Source organism: Mauremys mutica, chromosome 18 (genome assembly GCF_020497125.1).
Source record: "Mauremys mutica isolate MM-2020 ecotype Southern chromosome 18, ASM2049712v1, whole genome shotgun sequence".
NCBI lineage: Eukaryota > Metazoa > Chordata > Testudines > Geoemydidae > Mauremys > Mauremys mutica.
The window spans coordinates 18994996-19015270 of NC_059089.1; the positions used below are offsets into that span (position 1 = coordinate 18994996).

A 20275-nucleotide genomic window follows, 5' to 3' on the forward strand; every position below is an offset into this window, starting at 1 on the left:
AGCCAACCCACTCCATCCCTTCATGGATATTACAGCACAATTCACTGCATGGAAGAGAGGGTCTGAGCATTGGCTTGTCAGGCACTCCTTGGAATGGAAAACAAGAAAACACGGTGAGTGCTGGGTGCACTCTGCTCCTCGGAAGCCTTGGCCTCAGCACATGTATTACATTACATCTGATGTGCTGTGACTCCTGCGCTTTGCAGCTATATTGTGACTCTTCAGCTGTCTTTGAAAGAACAGAGCCAGTGGTGTAGTGCTGATTTAGGTCACTGAGTGAGACTTGCTAGTTTAATCTGAGGCTGCTCTCTGTTCCACACAGTCACAGGGAACAGAGATGTACCATTCCCTCAGAGTTCTGTCCTCTTACCTACCCATATAGGTACGAGAATGGCCGAGGCAGCTCCCATCAACAGCAGGTGACTTGTTATCCCTTCAAGGATGTCAATAACTGGTGGATCGTTAAGGATCCTGGGATGTGAGTATTCAGGAAACATGCTTAAGTGCCATACCATGAGATCTGCTGATGAAAACTGATCCCAAAAGCTAAGCAGGGCTAGGCCTGATTAGTACAGGGACTGGACGCCAGCTGGGAATACTGGGTTCCATAGGCTTAGAGAAGTAACTGTGGTCTAGTGGATTGAGCATGGGTCTGGGAGTCAGGACTCCCAGTCTCAAGTTGTGTTCCCCACACTGCCACTGACTCACTGCATGTCCTGGGGTAAGTCACTTCACTACTTCATCTCAATTCCCCCATCTGTCAAATGGGAATGATAGTGTTATTGGATCTCCTTGGTGCTGGAAGGATTTAATGAATATTTGCAAATGCTTTGAGATTCTGGGATGGAAAGTATTATACAAGGGTAAATAATTTGTATACAGCAAGAGTAAGAGAGAAATAGAAAAGTCACCATAAGTTTAATTGCAGAAAAACATCTCCTACCATCAGATAGTGACTAGAACTGGGCTTCAGTTAAATCTCTTTTGCACAGGCAGGAGGGGGCACTCAGCTGTAGAGAGATGCTGGCTGTCCCTATCACCCCGCTGGCTGACTTAGGAGCAGCACTGAGGTGCTCCAAAAAAAGAGCTGCTCCTGCCAGAGGCATGGGACCTGGGGGTACAAAGGGAATTGTAAAGAGAAATTAAACTGATGGGAGGGAGACGCTTCGAATTCCATGTAGCATGTGAAAAAAAACAAAGTACTGCTTCTAAAGTCTATGTGCAGGTCTCAGTGAGTAGGGCTGACACTGGCTGTACTTGAGTATCTGTTTGTGTTTGAAGTTAGGAATGAGATACAGATCCGCCCAAATTAGAGAGAATCCTGTGTGTGTGTATCCTGAGAGTCAGGAGCCTGGTCTGCTCTTAAATTTTGTCAATTAGGGGTTATGCCAACCAATGCCCTACTGTAGACAGGTTAACTGGCAAAACATTGCTTTTGTTGGTATAGCTTATTTTTTGGGGGGAACTGATATAAGCTGTACCAACAAAAGGATACTTTGATGGTATAAACTGCATCCAAACTAGGAGTGTTTGCCAATATCGCTGTGCTGGAATGGCGCTGAAGTGTAGACCTGTACAGAAAACTGCTGGGTTGACAGCCCTGGGGAGTGAAATTTTCTCTTTATCCACAGGGAGAGCTGGGGAAGCTTCAGTGCACCACCCCTGCCAGTGTGCATTGTACCTGTCTAGGGTGAGAGGGGAGTTGTCTCTCCAGGACCCACGCAGGCTTTAATCGTTCTTTGGAGACTGCCCAATGACGGCGTCCGTTGTGATAAGGATACATGCCAGACCTGACTAAAGCCACTGACTCATTTCATATAAGCCATCAGTTTCAGCTGTTAGATGGAAATAAATTTTGGTGACCACTGGCTGACCTGGATTCAGGCCAGCCACCAAGAGGGCTAAAAGCTCTGTTTCCATTACTGATTCCCTGAGTCAGCCTGTCCCCCTCTCGGTTTAGTGTCCAATAACTTTCTCTGCATCCATAAGGAGCTCAGATTTCTCATCTGACTGTCCAAATGTTTCTCCTCCTTCCTTTTGTCCTGGTCTCCAGGCTTTTCAAGCTAATAGTCACTAGTTGGCACTAGCTGTGATGGGGAATTGAAACATTTCTTTTGGTTTGTCACCCTGGCAGGCAGCAGCTGGTGGTGAGTAACCCACCACGTCCCGTCCGACATGGGCATATTGTGCAACTGGTCCACGGCATCACAACTCGTTACCTCAACACGTATGTGCTTCTCCCAGCCTGCTGGCTCATTCTGCGTTGTTGCTTCTCTAAGTGTCTGTGTAGGGATGGGGGGACACTGCGGAGTGCTGGTGCTCTCCCTAAGACACTCCCTAGGCTCTCGCAGTCTACTCAGCCATAGGCCTGGATACAGCTGGTCTGTCACTAAACAATTTCTGGTTAGTATCACAAATTGCTCTTCTACTGCCAGACCAGCTGCAAAAGGCAAATGCCAGACCATTTATGGAGTATTTAGAAGTGTTAGAGACCTCTGAGGTCCCAGCTAGTCCAATATACGTTGTGACAGCGTTGCACATTTCTACATGCCCACTCGTCTGGGTAATTTTTTCCCCCCAACAGGCAGGTCTTTTTAGTTTTTGCATCAGTACCACCCACACCATTATGGTAAGGGTGAGTGAGTAGACTTTGGGTGGGATTTTCTGAAGTGCCTAATTGACTTAGCAGCACGTCCCATTGAATTTCATGGCATGTGGTTTTCAGCTGACTTGGTGCTCCCAAATCATGTAGGCACTTGAAAATTGCACCTCATGTGCCTGGCTGCTGTGTGTTTGTGACAGTTTTGTAAGGCTGCATTATTATAAAAATGGTCTCTTAAGAGTCCACATGGACTTCAGTCACCTAGATTAGGAGGCGGGGCATTTGAACCCTGAATGTTGGTTCTCTTTGTGCTCATTCCAGGCCCAAGCGGGTCACAGGAATGCCAGTTGGTCTGTTCTCAGAAACCCCACTGAAGACAGCTACTATTCCAGCTATCCTTCTGTTTGCCCCAGTTGAGGTGTTTATGCTTTACCAAGGATGGTAGCTGGCAAAATCAGCTTCCTCCAATGCTGTTTTATGGCCCTTTATAACAAGGACCCCCCTCCCTTTCTTTGACCCCCCCCAAATATGCCACTTGATTTGTGCCAATAGGTTGTTTTGCTTTTTACTTGCTAAATTTCTGTACCCCCCTGAGTAGCTTTGTGGGGTTTATTAAATAACCCTGTGAAATGAACAGAAAATTTAGCCCAGGACACTTACTTTATGGATCTTGCAGACATGATGTTGCTGCACCGCTGAGCCCACACTCCCAGGAAATCTCCTGTTACGTTGATTATAACATCTCCATGCCAGCACAGAACCTCTGGAGAGTGGTGAGTGAAAACTTGGGTGAGGGGCAGGGAGGTTTTTCTCCTATTAGGAAACATCTAAGACAAAGTAAAGATCAAAAGACATCCCTCTCTTGCAGGAAATTGTAAATCGGGAATCGGACACAGATGTGTGGAAGACCATTTTATCTGAAGTAAGGTTTGTCCATGTGAATACCTCAGCAGTGCTGAAGGTAAGTGGGTTTATGTACATCAGGCTTCTCCTCTTCCCTTGTTGTCATCCCGAGGGTCCATGCAATCTGTGTCCAAAACTAATCCTCCTTAAAGTGAAAAAGCCCTGTATTTTTATCAGCTTGGTCTGACATCAGTCTGGTGAAAGGACTGTGTTTCTGATGGCAATGAAGCACTGTAATCGCATGATCTGTTACAGACTGAACACTGCATAATTCCATTGGATGTTGCAAGTGCTCAGCTCATTTGAGGATCAGCCTGTGGGTCAGAAATAGAGGCTGCATCATTAACAGCGAGTGGTGGACAGGCCTGCTTAAGAATTTCTCTTCACAGGTAAAATTTAAGGCAGGTGTCTGAGACAGTATCCACTTTACTAGTTGATCTAAGCTCTTTTACCACATTTGTCACTGCCACTACTGAGCACTCACTCCACTGCCATCCTATTAAGGTGGGGTCTGTTTAGCTCTAGCAATAGGTCTGAAATTCAGGCACAGCTTGGCAGGATTGTGCCTTTTCTTTAAGCCTTCATTTTTATTTTTCAGCTCAGTGGTGCATCTCTACCTGAGTGGGGCTACCGGCAGCTGGAGATCATTGGGGAGAAGTTGTCCAAAGGGTATCACCAGAGCATGCTGTGGAATGTGGAGGAACACAGATACGGGAAAAGTAAGTCTCAGTAGAGTTCTATAGATTATAATGTGTGGGTTTCCTCTTCGGGGGAAAGGGGCTAGATATAGTACAGAAAGGCATTTATAGGTGGTGCGAGGGCCATAGAACCTATGCCAGCCTGTAGGTTGGAGTAACAGCTGTAGGATAGCTCTGCCATCACTCCCACAGCCTGGAGGGTTGAGTTACTTGGGCTGGACATGGAGATTAGGGATTTGTCCCCACGTGACTTGGACTGTTTAGGAACACATACCCTTTGAGCAGACTGTCCCCTTCCTTTGGAATCACACCAGTTTCATTGCAGAAGGGCCCCTCTGAGCAAAGGAGAGGGAGGGTTTATGGAATGTTGAATGTTTCTGAGCCATGTGATGCACTTTCAGGCCAAGAGCAGAAGGAGCGGGAAGTGGAGCTGCACTCACCCACGCAGGCTGACATCAGCAAAAACCTCAGTTTCATGGCCAGATTCACAGAACTGCAGGTGACTGGGCCAAGGGAACAGGAAGGGGGGTGGGATGTGATTCCTCACTGCATGCTAGGCAGTGGATTCTATGCAGCATTTTTGTGACGGGTGCTTCGGATTGATAACAGCCATTGCTTAGTCATTAGGGGGAGAGTTGTTTTCTCACCTTCCCCATCAAAAAAGATACATGAACAAGACTACCTGTTGAAACAGCTGTAGGGGCCACTGCAGTGTTTTCTATGGGCCGTTTCTGGAGGTAGGACGTGTTGTTGTGAACGACAGGGAGAGATTTTAGGGTCCATAGCTGACCAGACCCATTGTGAAGTTCTGAAAATGTATGTTGCAAAATGTTGTTTTTAGTTTATCCAGCATGCTGATCTATGGCATGTGCTTAAAGTACCTCCAGCTATATAACTCAACTTTTCAGTAATAGGGCACTCCAAGACTCAGTCTTAACATGGATTTTTAATGGGTGTTACCACTGCGCTTGATGTCCCTTACTAACCTTCAAAAATTCAATAAGGAACCAGTATTCATTTAAAATTATAATCAAATACAGTAATGACAACCCCATCTGGCTCAGAAACTTGCCTGGCCATTGTAGGTGTGGGACTGCTCATCCATGCCAGGTGTCTTCAGTGTAATTCCAAATCTGAAAGTCCTCTGATTGCTTTGTTCTAGTGGAAGATACTAACATTGAAAAATGAAGACACAGAACATAAGTACAGCTCTTCCCCCCTAGACTGGATCACTATGGATACAAACATCGCTTACTGGTTCCACCCTATCTCCGGTGTAAGTATGTGTGTCATGTATTAAATCTGGTTTGCTCATTTGGATTCTGTGAAGTCTGAAATGGAAGATATGAATGGGGTGAGAATGTTTGAAAGAGATCAGGCTGAATTCTCCTGGTGTCTCTTCTACGCTGTCTCTGACAGATAGTGGTGGGTAGAAACCTGTTGTGAGTTTCAAAGCAAATAATTTTCTCCTCTGGTAAAACAAACATTTCACATTTTAATTTAATAGAAGCTTTCCTTTTCCCCTCCCACATTCTCTTGAAATGTTCCTTACAATGCCAGATAGGACAGTTGATATAACCCGCTGCCCAACAGTGGGAAAATAAACTGGAGAGTTCTGCAGGCACTCGATACAGTTTTTGACAGCTTTGTTCCTTAAGTAAACAACTCTCTTCTGCTAACACTTAAAGAGAAAATTGCAATTTAATATTCACTTGATCCAGTGTAGAACATCAGTCCACCACTGACAGCTTCTTTCAAATGCCATATATAAAAATCAATTATGAAATAATACAGCCACCCCACTGTCAATAGCCAGATGGACAGGGGATTGCCAAAGCTTGTCAGGTAAATTCTGAGGTTTTGGATTTGGGTTTATACAGCTATGTAATACTTAGTTTTTGGCTTCTCTCTGTAGTAAAAAATCACCGCTGTTTTCCACCTCTTATCCTACAGGCTCAGATCCACCTGATTGGGAACGTTCTCACCTGGGCTTCAGCTAATGTTGCAACTCTTGTATATGTGTGTCTGTTCCTGTGGTATTTGCTTCGACGACGGAGAAAGATTTGTGACATCCCTGAAGGTCTGATCCCTTAGCCACAGAAGTAGCCTTGTACAGAGCAGTTTGACACCTTGCTGCACAGAAGCTGTGAGAATTCTAATTGGGGTTCAGATACTCTTGATGGAACAGACTGTCTAAGACAAAGAACTAGACACCTCCCCTGGTTAGCTTGATGAGCTGTGCGCTCTCCTGACAGAAATTTTTATTGCAGGACACCATCCTTTCTTTGGGAGATTACACTGAATATAGTATCAATGCATTTCCTGGATGCTTTAATGCTCAAAGGATCAGATTTGGAATCCATCAGGGCTCACCTGCCCTGGGTATTTTAGAGGTGCCCTTATGCATACAGGTCCTGTCTGCTCTGCATGACTACTAAAGATCCTATGCAGTTTTACACAGCATAACCTTTGGCCAAAGTGGCTAGGGAAGTGTTATCTAGCCATTCCCACATGTGCAACATAAGAACTTTTGAAAATTTGCCTGTCCTTGCAGTTGGTAGTTTCCAGGGTGTTTGGTAGCAGACCCTCTCCGGAGTCCTGATTAGTGCTCAGCAGTGTGTTGCCCTTCTTGTCTTGTCTTGTAGATGCTTGGAGGCTCTGGGTATCAGCTGGAGGACTCTGCGTGGGAGGCTGGGCTGTGAATTACCTCCCCTTTTTCATGATGGAGAAGACACTTTTCCTGTACCATTACCTGCCTGCTCTCACTTTCCAAATTCTCCTGATTCCTGTTGTACTTCAGCATCTGACCGATCACCTCTGCAGGTACCCAGGATACTCTACAGGGTGTCCTGCAGTTCTAATTAGTGGGGCCAAAGGTAGTGAAATGATGGGGTTCACTGGCTTTGGGCACATTGCATTATGTCCCATCTGTAGTAACACTGCCCTGCCTCCCAGAGGAGAATTACTCAGTTAATGCTTGTACAGAGCCAGGTAAGGTAAATTGCAGCCCTTTCTAGCAGTACATTTCTTTGGAGGTGAGAAGACACAACCTGTTTCCTGGGGTCTCCATGTCTAACAGGTAGCAGAGTGCAAAGTTCCAAATTGCTACACTAGTCTCTTGCTATTAGACTATGTAGGTAGCTTTGCTTTAACTTCATTTCTTTCTCTCTCAGATCCCAACTCCCTAAGAATGCATTCAGTGCCTTGATGGTAGCCTGGTTCTCTTCCGTTTACCTGGTCTATCGCACATTCAGCCCACTGACATATGGGGAGCCTACCCTCTCAGCAGCTGAGCTAAGGGCCCTGCGCTGGAAGGACAGCTGGGACATCTTGATCCGCAAACACTAGTGGAGCCTGTCAAGATAGAACTGATCATGCTTACAAGTAACTCTGCTTTCATTTCTTGATAGGGGCTCAGGGTAAAAAGCCTTGTAATTTATGTTGGTAAGAAATGCATCCCCATGGGGCAGATGATGTAAGACTCTGTAGCCTGACTGAGTCTCATTGCAAGTCTACAGTATTAGAGGTTAGCTGCACTGTCTCAAACTACCCTTGATATTTAGTGTAGAACAGGTGCCTAGATTGTTTACTATAGCGTGTCCTCATGTTCTAACCACCAGCCTGTTGTTCAAGGCTGCCACCTTTGGAGGGAAGAGACTCATATTTGACTAGATGCATTTAGAGGAGACCCTAGTGACACTTCACTGAAGCTTTAACTAACTCACCCTCAACACAGTAGAGCTCACTAGTGCCCAACGCCCTATGGCTGAGAGGAGATTAAAAGCACTACACAGGGATTTGTTTGCTCATTCCTGCTCCCCTTGCTGTTTAGACACCCCTTTGGGGCTCTTCTTTAAAGCTCCTACTGAGACTGTTCCTTTGGGTATGTCTGTGCTGGCGGGGGTGTGTGTGTGAAAATACATTTATATAAAATGGTTACATCCATGTGGCTGTTGTTTTTTCATGGGTTTATTAATCAAAGCAGCACAACCACTTGAGCCAGGCTTTGCTTTTATAAGAGATGAAAAAAGTTCATCTTCAACCATAACCAATTTTTCCTGCTAGGCTTAAGCCTGCATTTACAGACTATACATGATAGACAGGAGGTACCAATTGGTGTTTGGAATGAGAGAGGGAGCACTAAGCTAGAGCCTGGGATTTCACATTAAGTTTTCAGCCTTCCTTCTGCTCATTTTAGGATGTGCCACAGCACTCTGAGCTTTAACGTGGCTTTGGGGAAGGAATGAGAACTATAAACCATGTCTGCAAATGAATTCGGCTCAGCAGACTCTGACTTGGGTGCAGCCTTCCTGTCATGAGGCACTCCACCTAGTTATGCTTTGGGCACAAAAACTAAAGTCTATGCTACAGAGAGTGTAGTTAGTGACAAAACACCTCAACTGGAAGGTGGAGCCCCACTGCTCCTTTGTAAATTGCCTGTTGCCCAAGAGAAGCCTAATTTTGCTCAGCCCTGAGTAAAACAGACTTCTCATTATTGGCACAACAGCAGAGATCAGTCCTTTTCCCCACACAAGGGTGAACTGTGGCCCTTCTGTCCATGGCAATGCTGGATCTGTGGAGAAGGGAAATCTCAGGGGGCAGTTGGGCCCTGTACCTGCTTGTTTAAAAACAAGGCTCTTTGCTGCGTCTCACTTGGAGCAAAGAGATGTTTTTTCCTGGCAGCCAACCATGCTGCTAAGGAAAAGCACCATGAGGGGAGATCAATGATCTTGTGCCCCACTAGATTTAATTCCTAGGGGGATTTCAGCAAACAATGCCATCTAACACCAGGTCCTGGGTCAATAATCCAGCTCCTTCCTCTCCTCTGTGAGAAGACACACACACACACAACCCTCTTGAATCTGCCCCTAAATTGCTATGGGCACGTCCCAAACCAGTTTGTTAAAAAAGTTGGTCTGGAACAGAGGCAACTTCTTCAGCCCCCCAGCTGGTTAGTGGGGACGGCTGCTGGACTCCAGATGAGATCGTTTGCCAGCTGCCAGCATGGTGCTGCCCTCTGCTTGCTCAGGGAACGATCGCTTGTATGTCCGGCCATGCCCATTCATCGCCCCTCTCTGCCACTTGCAGATGTCGCCATTCAAAATGTCCTGGATGTGCTGCACAATGAGGTTTATAGCAACTGCGAAAAAGAAGAGTAAATATCTGACACATGCAAGTTGTTGGCTGAGCTCTTTGTTCCACTCTTTTTTTGAGCGGGTGTCTCTAACAAACAGCCCAGTCTGAGTCAACCAGCTACTCTTAATCGCAATGGTGCGGCTTGCATTTGGAGCCAGATCCCAACAACATAATGCTAAAACCTATAGTCCTGATTCAAACAAAGTCAGGGATAATCCATGTCAGTTTCTAAGCACTGCCCCCTCCACTGTACAACAGTGTTCAGTAGGAGAATTTGGGGATCTGACTTCATGTGCAGAGTTCAATTAAAGCAGTAAACAGCCCTTACCCATATTGTCGACTCCACGAGGAATAATCACATCAGCATACTTCTTTGTCTGCAAATCAGAAACAACAGTAAGACTTGGCTTTTCACTATTGTAGCTTCTCGGCTCTCTGAGCTAAGAGGTGAAAACATTATCTAAAAGTCTGTTTGGTCAACTGAATGTTCCTGAATTCTGTAGCTGTGACGGGACAGTTCCCTCTATACTAAAAGCACTCAAGATATTCCTCTCCTCTCATACTACTACAGTGACTGGAAGCTGCTGTTACTCTTTTTTTCAGCATAGCCTAACTCACTGCAACAAGAGCAGGTCAATCCAGTTAGAATTGGCTCGAATCAGAACACCACAAGCTCCTTGTAAATCTGTTTGTGTGCTGAATTGATCCTTCCAAACCCTCTGCTTTTTATAAAAAGGCAGTTCCTAGTAGGGATGCTGATCTTGCTACTGCACTTACTTATAGGATTTAAGTTAAAGACCAGCACAGACCTCCTGCTAGAGTGAAGCAAAAATTGTTTTGCATTCTGAAAGCACTAACAAGTTAATTTATTTACATGGTCACCAAACTGGCAGCCTCCTCCTCTCCTGTACAATTACATGCAGGAGGGAAGGGGAGCATTGCCCCTAGCTCATAGTGCAGTGTTCCAAGTCAACTGCCACTCTGTTACATAGGGGAAAGGCTGGGCATGTCAGCCAGAATATCCATGGCAGTAATCAGTGAGAAAAGAGACCATTCAGATAGCACTGTAAATACCCACTGCTTGTAATACCCACTGCATCCTGGAAAACAACCATGACAGGGCAGCGCTGGTGAGAAGCTGGGAAAAGAGATGGCACACAGCCAAAGAGGACATCCCAGGTGCACCAGACATGTTTTTATCTCCTAAACCATTCCCACTGAGTCGCTCAGCATAGCCTCTGTGTTACAAAGATGTATAAATAGCACAACAGTGCCCACACTTTGGGAAGGTTCCAACATTCCAATTCATGGCATGCTGGGTAGGACCTCACATCTGAGCCAAACTCAGCTACGCCAAATTGTTGTGTTGTCTGCAATGAAAGGGAGACAGGCTGGATGGCTCAATAGTTTCTTTAATATCTAGAACTAACAGTGGCTAACTGCCAGGGGTTAAACTACTGGGAATTTTATGCAAAGATTAAATCTGAACAATAGGATCTTCATTAAACATTACTTTTTGCTCCAAACACATTTAATTTGGGTGGTTTCTACCAAGCAGAGGGCCTTAGTCCCACTTGTTCAGCTACAGTATAAATAACCATCAGTCGGCCTCCACTGCCTCTCCAGTCCCTTAAAATGTGTCTGATTTTAAACAAGAAAAGCTTGGTACCGGCAAGCAGAACTCCTCAAAGGCAGGTTTGACGAAGGTTGTGTACTGAGTCAGGATCTGCTCTAGGTCCCTCCCGCGCTTCATATCTCGAAGAACTGGGGCAGGGGGAAAAACAAGAGGCAGTGAGTTTTATCGTAGGCATAGATGATTGCCACAAGGCAAGCAAGTGGCCGATAATGGAGCAGAAGCCCAGGGTATTACCTCTGCGGGACAGCCGGACATCAGAGTCTGTGTCAACAAAGAGTCGGAGATGGAACATATCCCGAATATCTTGGTTATAGAATACCAGGATCCCCTCAAAAAGAACCACGTCTGCAGGATAGACCACTGTTGTCTCTGCCAACCTGTCAAGGGTATATGCACAAAGTCTCAAACAAAGTGGCTTTCAACACTGAATGCTAACACGCAGTTCCATTTCCTTAAACACAGCTAACCCAGTCCCACCTCTTCTTGCGCCCTCCAGCCCTCTGTAACAAGACCACACACATTCAGCTAGGGTGGGCCAAGGCAGCTCACACTGACTCTGCCTAGCACAGTGTGGAAGATGTCACGAACTGAGACTTACCTGGAATGGGTTACAAAATCATAGGTCGGCACCTCTACAGTTTTTCCCTCCACAATATTTTTCAGGGTTGTGTGCATCAAATCATTATCAAAAGCACCTGCAAAATGAAGGAATAAAGAGACAAGGCCCAGATGCTGTTATGACCAAAATATTGCCAGTCTTTTCTGGTACTGAAGGATTTAAGTCTACTGACGTTACCAGACCCAGGAAGGTGGGGTATTCCTGGCTTATTCTTTTCTAGCTACAGCAATCCAACCCCTAAGTAATGTTAAAGGAAAACTAGCATAACCCCAATGTAATCACTGCATCCAGGTACAAAGTGTCTTAGACACAGCCATGAGGACTAATCCAAACAGACATGAAAGCTGCCATCTAGACTGCCTGGTAGTTTACAGATGGACATGGCAACCACAGATCAGCAAGGGAAAAGACCAAGAAAAGCCAAATCTTACATTTTTTCCATTTTATTTCTAGCTAATTCAAAAAATGTTAAGTTAACATAAACCAGAACAGAATTACAGTGTGGAAAGCCTTATACATTTGTCCTGCCTTTGAAAAGAGTGAGCCGTGCTGCTTAATCTACAGTAGGTGTCCTTCCCACTTTTGTCCAGGATGGACTGCAGGGAATGTCTCCCATTTGCAACCACGTAACATCGCTAGAGCAAGGACAGCTGTTGCTTACATAGAAAAGACAATATTAGGAAAGTATGTGCTGTGTTTTTAGCTTCTTTTAACGCATTTTAGCAGCTGGAAACCAGGAGGTGATTGACCATCATTTGAGCGTTAATGTTCCGCAGACCTACAGCATTAGACTAACTCCCAAAGTAACAGTATGATGGCATCTCGCTCCAGCAACAACACGCACCAATCACAACATGAGGCTACTGTATAGGTTTTCTAAGAACTCAGTTAGAAATTAATTAATTTTGTTCTTTCTTCCCTTTTAACTGCCACTGCAGTTCTCCCTGCCTTTCATTTGGGTGGGGTTGAGGTACAGGAACCCAAATACCCAGATTTGGGGGTGTTCAATACTTTCCATTGCGCTTGTTCAAAGCCCTTACAAACAATAATTAAACCATGCACCAAGTCAGACTTATGTCTCATTTCTGATGACTGAAGTATGTAAACCCTTCAGGACAGGGACTGTCTATTCCATGTTTGTACAGCACCTAGCACAATGGGCTCATGGTCCATGATGGGCTGAGAGGTGCTACAGTAATAAGAGATAGCTCAGTGGTTTGAGCATTAGCTTGCTAAACCCAGGGTTGTGAGTTCAATCCTTGAGGGGGCTATTTGGGGATTGGTTCTGCTTTGAACAGGTTGGACTAGATGATCTCCTGAGGTCCCTTCCAACACTAATAATCTATGATTCTAAGAGAGTAGTAACTTGCCAGAAAGGCAGTGGTAGAGCTAGGGCCAGACCCTGGATCTTTTGCATCCTAGTGCTGTGCTCTATGCACTGAACTCCCCTCTCATCAGAGCTGCAGGAAGGCCACTCCTTAGGAACACTGCGATTTCCCACTGGAATAGGTGGGAGGGGGTCTTCTCATTATGCTTAAATGAAGCATCAGTTTCTGCTGGCTCTTACAACTAATGTGCCCAGAGGAAACACTTTCCTTTAGAATTAGCTCCCTCCCAGCACAGCAAATGTCTTGCAATAGGTTGCGGGAAGCTCTGAGTCTTGGTGCTACCACACTGGAAAGACCAAATAGCACTTACAGAGCTGTGGCAGAACAGAAGGCGATGAATGATGAGACTGTAAGGGCGAAGAGGCAGGGACTGGTCTTTTTATTTGCATGGAAAGCACCATGCACACCCACTATGGTGTTCACACTGAGGAGCTTTGAAGTATTTACTCCTAGCAAAGAGCAGTAGCTATTTTGTCCTTCCATGACAGTCTTCCATCAATGTCCTTCCCCATACACACTTCCGCCTTCCCTCCCTTCCCCGAAGGCAAACATGAAGTGGGGCGGGGAGCTCTTTAAAACTTTACCTGGGTGATCAAAGTTGTACTGTCCCTTCAATGCCTTGGCTTTTTGGTCTGCAGTGAGGACCTTGTAGAACCTGTCCTGGCTCAGAATGATGAGCTTTCGTTGGTGATGATCCACCTCATTTTGTCCCAGGAGCTCCATGATTTTCTCACATACTGTGGACTGTAGAACAACACGCAGTCAGTCACAAACAACCACACTTTCTATCAGGGCTTCACCAGCATTCAACTTCACAGCAGTTCTGGGAGGTGGTGGGTAATGACCATCCTTATTTTATAGCGGACAAAACAAGGCAGAGGTTAAGTGGGCCCCCCAACACATGTCAGAGCCAGGGACAGAACCCACTCCTGTGCTTTAAGTACTTCATTATACCTGCTCTCCTGCCTAATTCAAAACCCATCCACCAGGCTGTAGTGAGCTTTAAAGAGGGGAGGTGTGGATACAACCTGCTGCAAGAAGCAGTTGGGGACATGGGACAGAAGAATGGATTCACGGGGGCACAGAGTATGGAGTGGAACTGACCTAAGATACAGTTTTAGGTGAGCAGAGCCATGGCAACCAGCAGAGCCATGGCAACCATCTCAAGGAAGGTTCTGTTCACAAATCTAATTCCAACCCAATTACTGTGCTGGGAAGGCTCAATTTTGCTAGAGAGAGAGATATATAAACATATACCTATCTCATAGAGCTGGAAGGGCCCCTGAAAGGTCATCAAGTCCAGCTCCCTGCTCGACCAAGTACTGATTTTGCCCCAAGATCCCTAAGTGGCCCCCTCAAGGATTGCACTTACAACCCTGAGTTTAGCAGGCCAATGCTCAAACCACTGAGCTATCCCTCCCCTAAGTTGCCTATCACTCGTTTTCCAGGTTTCTTAGGTATAGCGGGGGAGGGATAGCTCTGTGGTTTGAGCATTGGCCTGTTAAACCCAGACTTGTGAGTTCAATCCTTGAGGGGGCCATTTAGGGATTGGTCCTGCTTTGAGCAGGCGGTTGGACTAGATGACCTCCTGAGGTCCCTTCCAACCCTAATAGTCTATGATCTGATACACAAGGCTACTTTGTAAGGCTAGAACACCTTCTCTCCAGAAATGCTGTACAAACATTTGTTCATCACATCTGCCTACCTGAAGGCTGGGGGAAGGTTTATGAGATATTCCCATTTTACAAACAGCAAACCTGAGGCACAGAGAGCTTAAGTAACCAGCAACAGAACATGGACTAGAACCAAGGTTCAGTTTAAGAACATAGGAATGGCCACAGACCAGTGGTCCATCTAGCCCAGTAGCCCATCTTCTGACAGTAGCCAGTGCCAGGTGCTTCAGAAGTGTGCATAGAGCAATTATCCAGTGATCCATCCCATTGGCCAATCCCAGATTCTAGCAATCAGAGGTTTAGGGACACCCAGAGCATGAGGTTGTAGCCATCACCATTTGGGCTAATAGCTGTTGATGAATCTACCTGCCATGAACTTATCTAATTCTTTTCTGAACCCAGTTACACTTTTGGCTTGTACAACATCCCTTGGCAACAAGTTCCGCAGATTGATTGCACTGTGTAAGGAAGTACTTCCTTACATTTCTTTTAAACCTGCTACCTATTAGTTTAATTGGATAACCCCTGATTCCTCTGTTACGTGAAGTGGTAAATAACACTTCCCTATTCACTTTCTCTCCACCATTCATGATTTATTAGACTTCTATCATATCCCCTCTTAACCATCTCTTTTCCAAGCTGAATAGGCCGAGTCTTTTAATCTCTCCTGGTATGGATCTATGCCACACCCCTAATCATTTTTGTTGCCCTTCTCTGTGCGTTTTCCAATTATATATCGTTTTTGAGATGGGGCAGCCAGAACTGCACACAGTATTCAAGGTGTGGGCATACCATGGATTTATACAGAGGCAATACGATATTTTCTAGCCCTTTCCTCAAGGTCCCTAACATGCTACTAGCTTTTTTGACTGCCGCTGCACATTGAGCCAATGTTTTCAGAGAACTATCTGCGAGGTGGGTGTTTCTAGCTTCCAAGGCCCTTACTCCAACCACTAGATCATTCTGCCTCCCCACTGAAGCTGACATTCCCTCCTTGGCAACTTAGTTTCTCTGCAGAAAGCATGTGCTGACAGCCCAACAAAAAAGTGCCTGGAATAGGTTGTGTACATTGAAAAGAGCTGGGAAAAGGATTCTCAGACATAACATTTATCATTGGCTCGTGCCCTAACTAAAACACCATTTCTCAGAGAGTGGGCGCACCACACAGAGTAGGGCTGAAGTGCAGCTGAGAGCAAGCCTCCCAGCCTGGGGCCACAGACTCATGCTAGGTCTGCTCACGCTAGTGCGCTAACAAGAGCGGTGTGGACATGGCAGCTCAAGCTAGTGCCCTGAGCTCAGACCCCCTCCTTGGGGGTCTGATTGGTGGGGCTTGGACTCAGGCGGCTAGCCTGAGCCACCCTGCGTCTGTCCAGCGGGGCTGGGAGGTTGCTCCCAGCTGCAGTGTAGTCAGACCCACAGAGGCCAAACAAAGTACTGGCTTTTCCTCAGCTCCATCCATCGCCCTAGATCAAAGTGGGGGTCAGCTCTGGAGTTGGGCTGGGTCAATATTTGTGTTGTGGAAGGAACCTGCACTTTGCTCTCAACTCCTGTTAGGCAAACCTCTACCTTTTACACAAACCATCCCCCAGGCTCCCCAACAAACATCTCTTCTCCCAGGACAAGGTTACTGCAAAATAAAGATTACGCATGGACAAGCAATCAGAGTGAGAGATTGGTGGGCATGTGGGAGGCTCTTTCTCTAAGGCTTTTGGTTCCAACCCACTTGGGAGTTTGCTGGTCTTGCTATGAGAACTGCACTTCATTTTAGATCCCTGTTTACCTCCAGGTTTGGTGTGTGCTCACTTTTATCATGGTAAATCACTGACGACAGAAATGTTGCCTCATTCAACTGCGGCAAGGGAGAAGAAAACTGCTGCTGACGTATGGAAGCCTGTGTCCTTTAAAGCACCTGCCCTTTTCTCATGTCTCATTTTGAGTCTTTGTCCCACGTTTTGCCATGTGTTTGAACCCCAGGAGATTGAGCCTGTGTTAGCTAGCCAGGATCACTCAGATGGTGAAGGGAAGTAGGTGCGATGGTCTGGTCCCTAATAATAATAATAATAATACTGATGCTACTTTGGAGGCAATGTACTTTACAAATATCAGGTCAGTCTCCCAGCGAGGTAGGTCAGTATCCTGCTAACCTGGTAGATTGGGGAACAGAGATGGGTGAAGTGACTTGCCCAAAGTCACACAAGATGGTGACGGTGCTGGGGATAGACCCCAGGAGGCCTGGTTCTCCGCTGCTGCCTCGAGAGGCTGATCTATCCACAACCAGAGATGAGATCGAACAAACTCCTTTCACTTGGGAGTCTAGGAACCGGAATGAGACACACGAATGGCACCCAAACCCTCCCCCCACAAAATCATCACAGCAGGGGTACCCGTTCCGTAGACAGGGACCCACCGTGCTGCAAACTGATGTGGGGCTCCCTATAGACACAGCCCAAAACACCCACCCACGCAGGGGCCTTCACCTCCACAGGTGTCCCCAGCACCTAGACATGCACCCCAGTGGGTGGGGAGGCCAGCACCCCCTGCAGCGCTGTATGGACCAGGGGAGAGTGCACAAGGAGCTCTGGGGGGCTGAGCACCCCCTGCAGCGCTGTATGGACCGGGGGAGGGTGCACAAGGAGCTCTGCGGGGCGGAGGCTGAGCACCCCCGGCTGAGCTGTATGGACCGGGGGAGGGTACACAAGGAGCTCTGGGAGGCTGAGCACCCCCGGCAGCGCTGTATGGCCCGGGGGAGGGTGCACAAGGAGCTCTGCGGGGCGGAGGCTGAGCACCCCCGGCTGAGCTGTATGGACCGGGGGAGGGTGCACAAGGAGCTCTGTGGGGCAGAGGCTGAGCACCCCCGGCTGAGCTGTATGGACCGGGGGCTGGTGCACAAGGAGCTTTGCGGGGCGGAGGCTGAGCACCCCCTGCAGCGCTGTATGGACCGGGGGAGGGTGCACAAGGAGCTCTGCGGGGCGGAGGCCGAGCACCCCTGGCTGAGCTGTATGGCCCGGGGGAGGGTGCACAAGGAGCTCTGCGGGGCGGAAGCTGAGCACCCCTGGCTGTGCTGTATGGACCGGGGGAGGGTGCACAAGGAGCTCTGCGGGGCGGAGGCCGAGCACCCCTGGCTGAGCTGTATGGCCCGGGGGAGGGTGCACAAGGAGCTCTGCGGGGCGGAGGCTGAGCACCCCCGGCTGAGCTGTATGGACCGGGGCTGAGCTGAGACCGTCCACACTCATCTCACCCATGGCTCCCCCGGCTCGGCGCAGCCCCGGGGGCGGCTCCTACCTTGCCGCTGGCGGTGCCTCCGCTCACCCCGATCAGGAAGGGCCTGGGGTGCGGGCGCTCGGCCTCCCCCCCGCCGAGGCTGCTGCCCGCCGAAGCCATGACTCGCCCGTCGCCACTGCCCCAGAGGGACTACAACTCCCAGCAGCCACTGCGCCGCGCTGCCCGCTAGCAGGGCCGCCGGACAGGCGTGAGGCAGGCTGGGAGCTGAAGTCGCTGCGGCTGCAGCGTTTAGCGCCTGCGCACTCGGCTCTGCAGCCCCTGTGATGAGACATCAGCTGGACAGGGCGTGAGGAGCGAGAGACTTGGGCTATGGGGGGGGGGGGGACATGTTAACAGGGGGAGAGTCACAAACCGGGGGGGAGGGGGCTGGGAGCAGGCCGGGCAATGGTTTTGCAGACGGAAACCGCCCCTTTCCTAAAGTCGGTTTCCATGGGACACCTGCCATTTTGCCAAAAAAAAAAACCCCAAAACCCTAATTGTGTGTCCGGAAAATCACCGTGAGAACTGCCCGGTGCTCAGCCGCCCGTCCCGCCCGAGGGCCACCAGACCGCCAGGGTGAACAAGCAGGACTGGGGGTAACAGGCTCTTCTATAAGACAGAGCCCCTAATATTGGGACATGTGGTCACCTTACTCCCTCAGCTCCAGCAGCCGAAGCCCCTATGGGGGACGTAGGCTGGAAGGCTCTTCTCAATTGCAGTTTCTCACTGACAGGGGGCGGGGGCAGCCAGAAAGCTGGAAAATTCCCTTTCAATCCTCCTGAACAGGATTTTTTCTCTCTCTCTCTTCCTGCAAGAAAATGATGTGGTTTTGACTTTTCACCCCAATTCAAGAAGAAACATTTTTTAAAAGGTGAACTTTTTCACAGGAAGGGACTTCCCAGGCCAGCTCTAATCAGTACACCAGCATTTAGAGATCCCCGCTGGATTTACCAGGGAAAGAGATTCTGTCATGTATATTATATTAAAAGGTGGAAGCAGCTGGGAGCTCCCCCAGGGGTGGTCTTGAAAGGTTGCAATATATATCATGCCCCTCACTCCCTATGCAAATGACTGTACCTTTAACACTGCCACTTGCCCTCCTCACAAATAATTATGACAACACCCTTCTGCACTTTCAGCAAAAGCACAATGAGATCCAAGCACAATGCACTATAACAAAAGTGCAATGCACTACTGTTATATACCACATCCTACTTGCATAGCCTACATTTCACAATGGGCTCTTACACATTGGAAAGAGGCCATGTGTAAGAGCAAAACATGTTAAGTGCAAAGCTGCACTGTTTTCTTTCATTACAACTAGCTACTTTTACATACACCTCTACCCCAACAGAACGCTGTCCTCAGGAGCCAAAAAAACTTACCGCATTATGGGTGACACCACGTTATATCAAACTTGCTTTGATCTGCCGGAGTGTGCAGCCCTGCAGCGCTGCTTTACCGCGTTTTATCCGAATTCGTGTTATATCGGGGTAGAGGTGTATTGCATATTTCATCCAAAATGCTATTCAGCACACGTAATGCTTTGCACTTTGGATGAAAGATTGCAGAACAAATTCAATGTGGTGTAAAAAAGGCAGCCACCTTGGATCTGTCATCCAAAAAATGCATGATACTTTGACTTTGACAAAAAAATGCTAATGTAGAATTTTTTCCTGACCCTCTTTCTTTGGCTGACTTTCCCTTCCGTGGGCTGGTCAACAGTAGAAAATTTGGCAGCAATAAAATACAGTGATGTACGTTAAGGGGCTCTATCAGATGGGTAATCCAGGTAGTACACGGATACAAAGTTCGGATGAAGAGACACAGGCTGCACTGATGCAAAGCAGGGTTTAACTCCACTAATTTTCCAGTAAATAACTGGTGTACGCCCCACTTTATACAAATTCAGCAGGTCTATATTTACTATAGTGCCTAGAAACCCCCATTATGGACCAGGACCGCACTGTGCTAGGTGCTGGGTCCCTGCCCCGGGGAGCTTACCATCTAAGACAAGAGAGAACAGATGGATACAGACAAAGGGGGAGCATCAATGCAGTGACGCTGTTGTGAATTACATTAATATAAAGAGGGCTGTACATTTTCAGCAATTCTCCAGATGTAGACAAGAGCCCTTATTTTCTTCCTGCTTTAGGGGGAAGGAGGTTACAAAAGTCAGAAGCCTACAGCAATTTCCCTGGCAGCAGTTCAGTTTTACTTTCAGCCTAAAAAAGTCTGCACGGCCTCTCCTTTATGTTGAGGATTTCACTTCTGAAAGAAGCTGGCAGATTCCTTTTCCAGTCAGTCTGGCTGCACCTTTCAGAAGCACTTAGCAAAGGCCAAACAGAGTTTCCAGTCT

General features: G+C 47.5%; 2 protein-coding genes across 9 annotated transcripts in view; one reads left to right on the forward strand and one right to left on the reverse strand.

Moving 5' to 3' along the window:
- The window catches only part of POMT1 (protein O-mannosyltransferase 1), a 20964-nt gene extending 12812 nt beyond the window's left edge, over positions 1–8152 (forward strand). For 2 of the 3 annotated variants that reach the window (XM_044992666.1, XM_044992667.1), the window contains 10 exons: positions 383–478; positions 2135–2227; positions 3279–3375; positions 3471–3563; positions 4104–4224; positions 4605–4702; positions 5366–5479; positions 6157–6283; positions 6849–7026; positions 7377–8152. In XM_044992666.1, the coding sequence (XP_044848601.1) occupies positions 383–478; positions 2135–2227; positions 3279–3375; positions 3471–3563; positions 4104–4224; positions 4605–4702; positions 5366–5479; positions 6157–6283; positions 6849–7026; positions 7377–7551 (1192 nt within the window). In that variant the 3' untranslated portion in view covers positions 7552–8152. Of the gene's footprint in view, positions 1–382; positions 479–2134; positions 2228–3278; positions 3376–3470; positions 3564–4103; positions 4225–4604; positions 4703–5365; positions 5480–6156; positions 6350–6848; positions 7027–7376 lie in introns of those variants that run through there. The other variant, XR_006574192.1, reaches the window with a different exon arrangement.
- On the reverse strand, positions 5679–19354 carry UCK1 (uridine-cytidine kinase 1). Of its 6 annotated transcripts, XM_044992670.1 has the most exons (9): positions 17938–18053; positions 16800–16968; positions 16459–16700; positions 13567–13726; positions 11574–11670; positions 11210–11352; positions 11009–11103; positions 9668–9716; positions 5679–9343 (listed from the first exon to the last, which is right to left on the reverse strand). In XM_044992670.1, exons 3-9 carry the CDS (start codon positions 16465–16467, stop codon positions 9156–9158), a joined length of 741 nt encoding a protein of 246 aa, XP_044848605.1. In that variant the 5' UTR covers positions 16468–16700; positions 16800–16968; positions 17938–18053; the 3' UTR covers positions 5679–9155. The 6 variants fall into 6 exon arrangements, with proteins under 6 accessions (XP_044848605.1, XP_044848606.1, XP_044848608.1 ...); XM_044992671.1 differs by lacking the exon at positions 16800–16968 and having other exon boundaries at positions 17938–18086; XM_044992673.1 differs by lacking the exon at positions 16800–16968 and having other exon boundaries at positions 16436–16700; positions 17938–18085.
- Between the last annotated feature and the right edge of the window lie 921 nt (positions 19355–20275).

Coding starts and splice junctions, on each gene's coding strand:
- UCK1 (XM_044992669.1), bottom strand. CDS start 18,036: ATGGCTTCGGCGGGCAGCAGCCTCGGCGGGGGGGAGGCCGAGCGCCCG. Junction 13,727..17,937: donor GAGGCACCGCCAGCGGCAAG/GTAGGAGCCGCC, acceptor GTTGTTCTACAG/TCCACAGTATGTGAGAAAAT. Junction 9,717..11,008: donor TTGAGGAGTTCTGCTTGCCG/GTACCAAGCTTT, acceptor TCTGATTTGCAG/ACAAAGAAGTATGCTGATGT.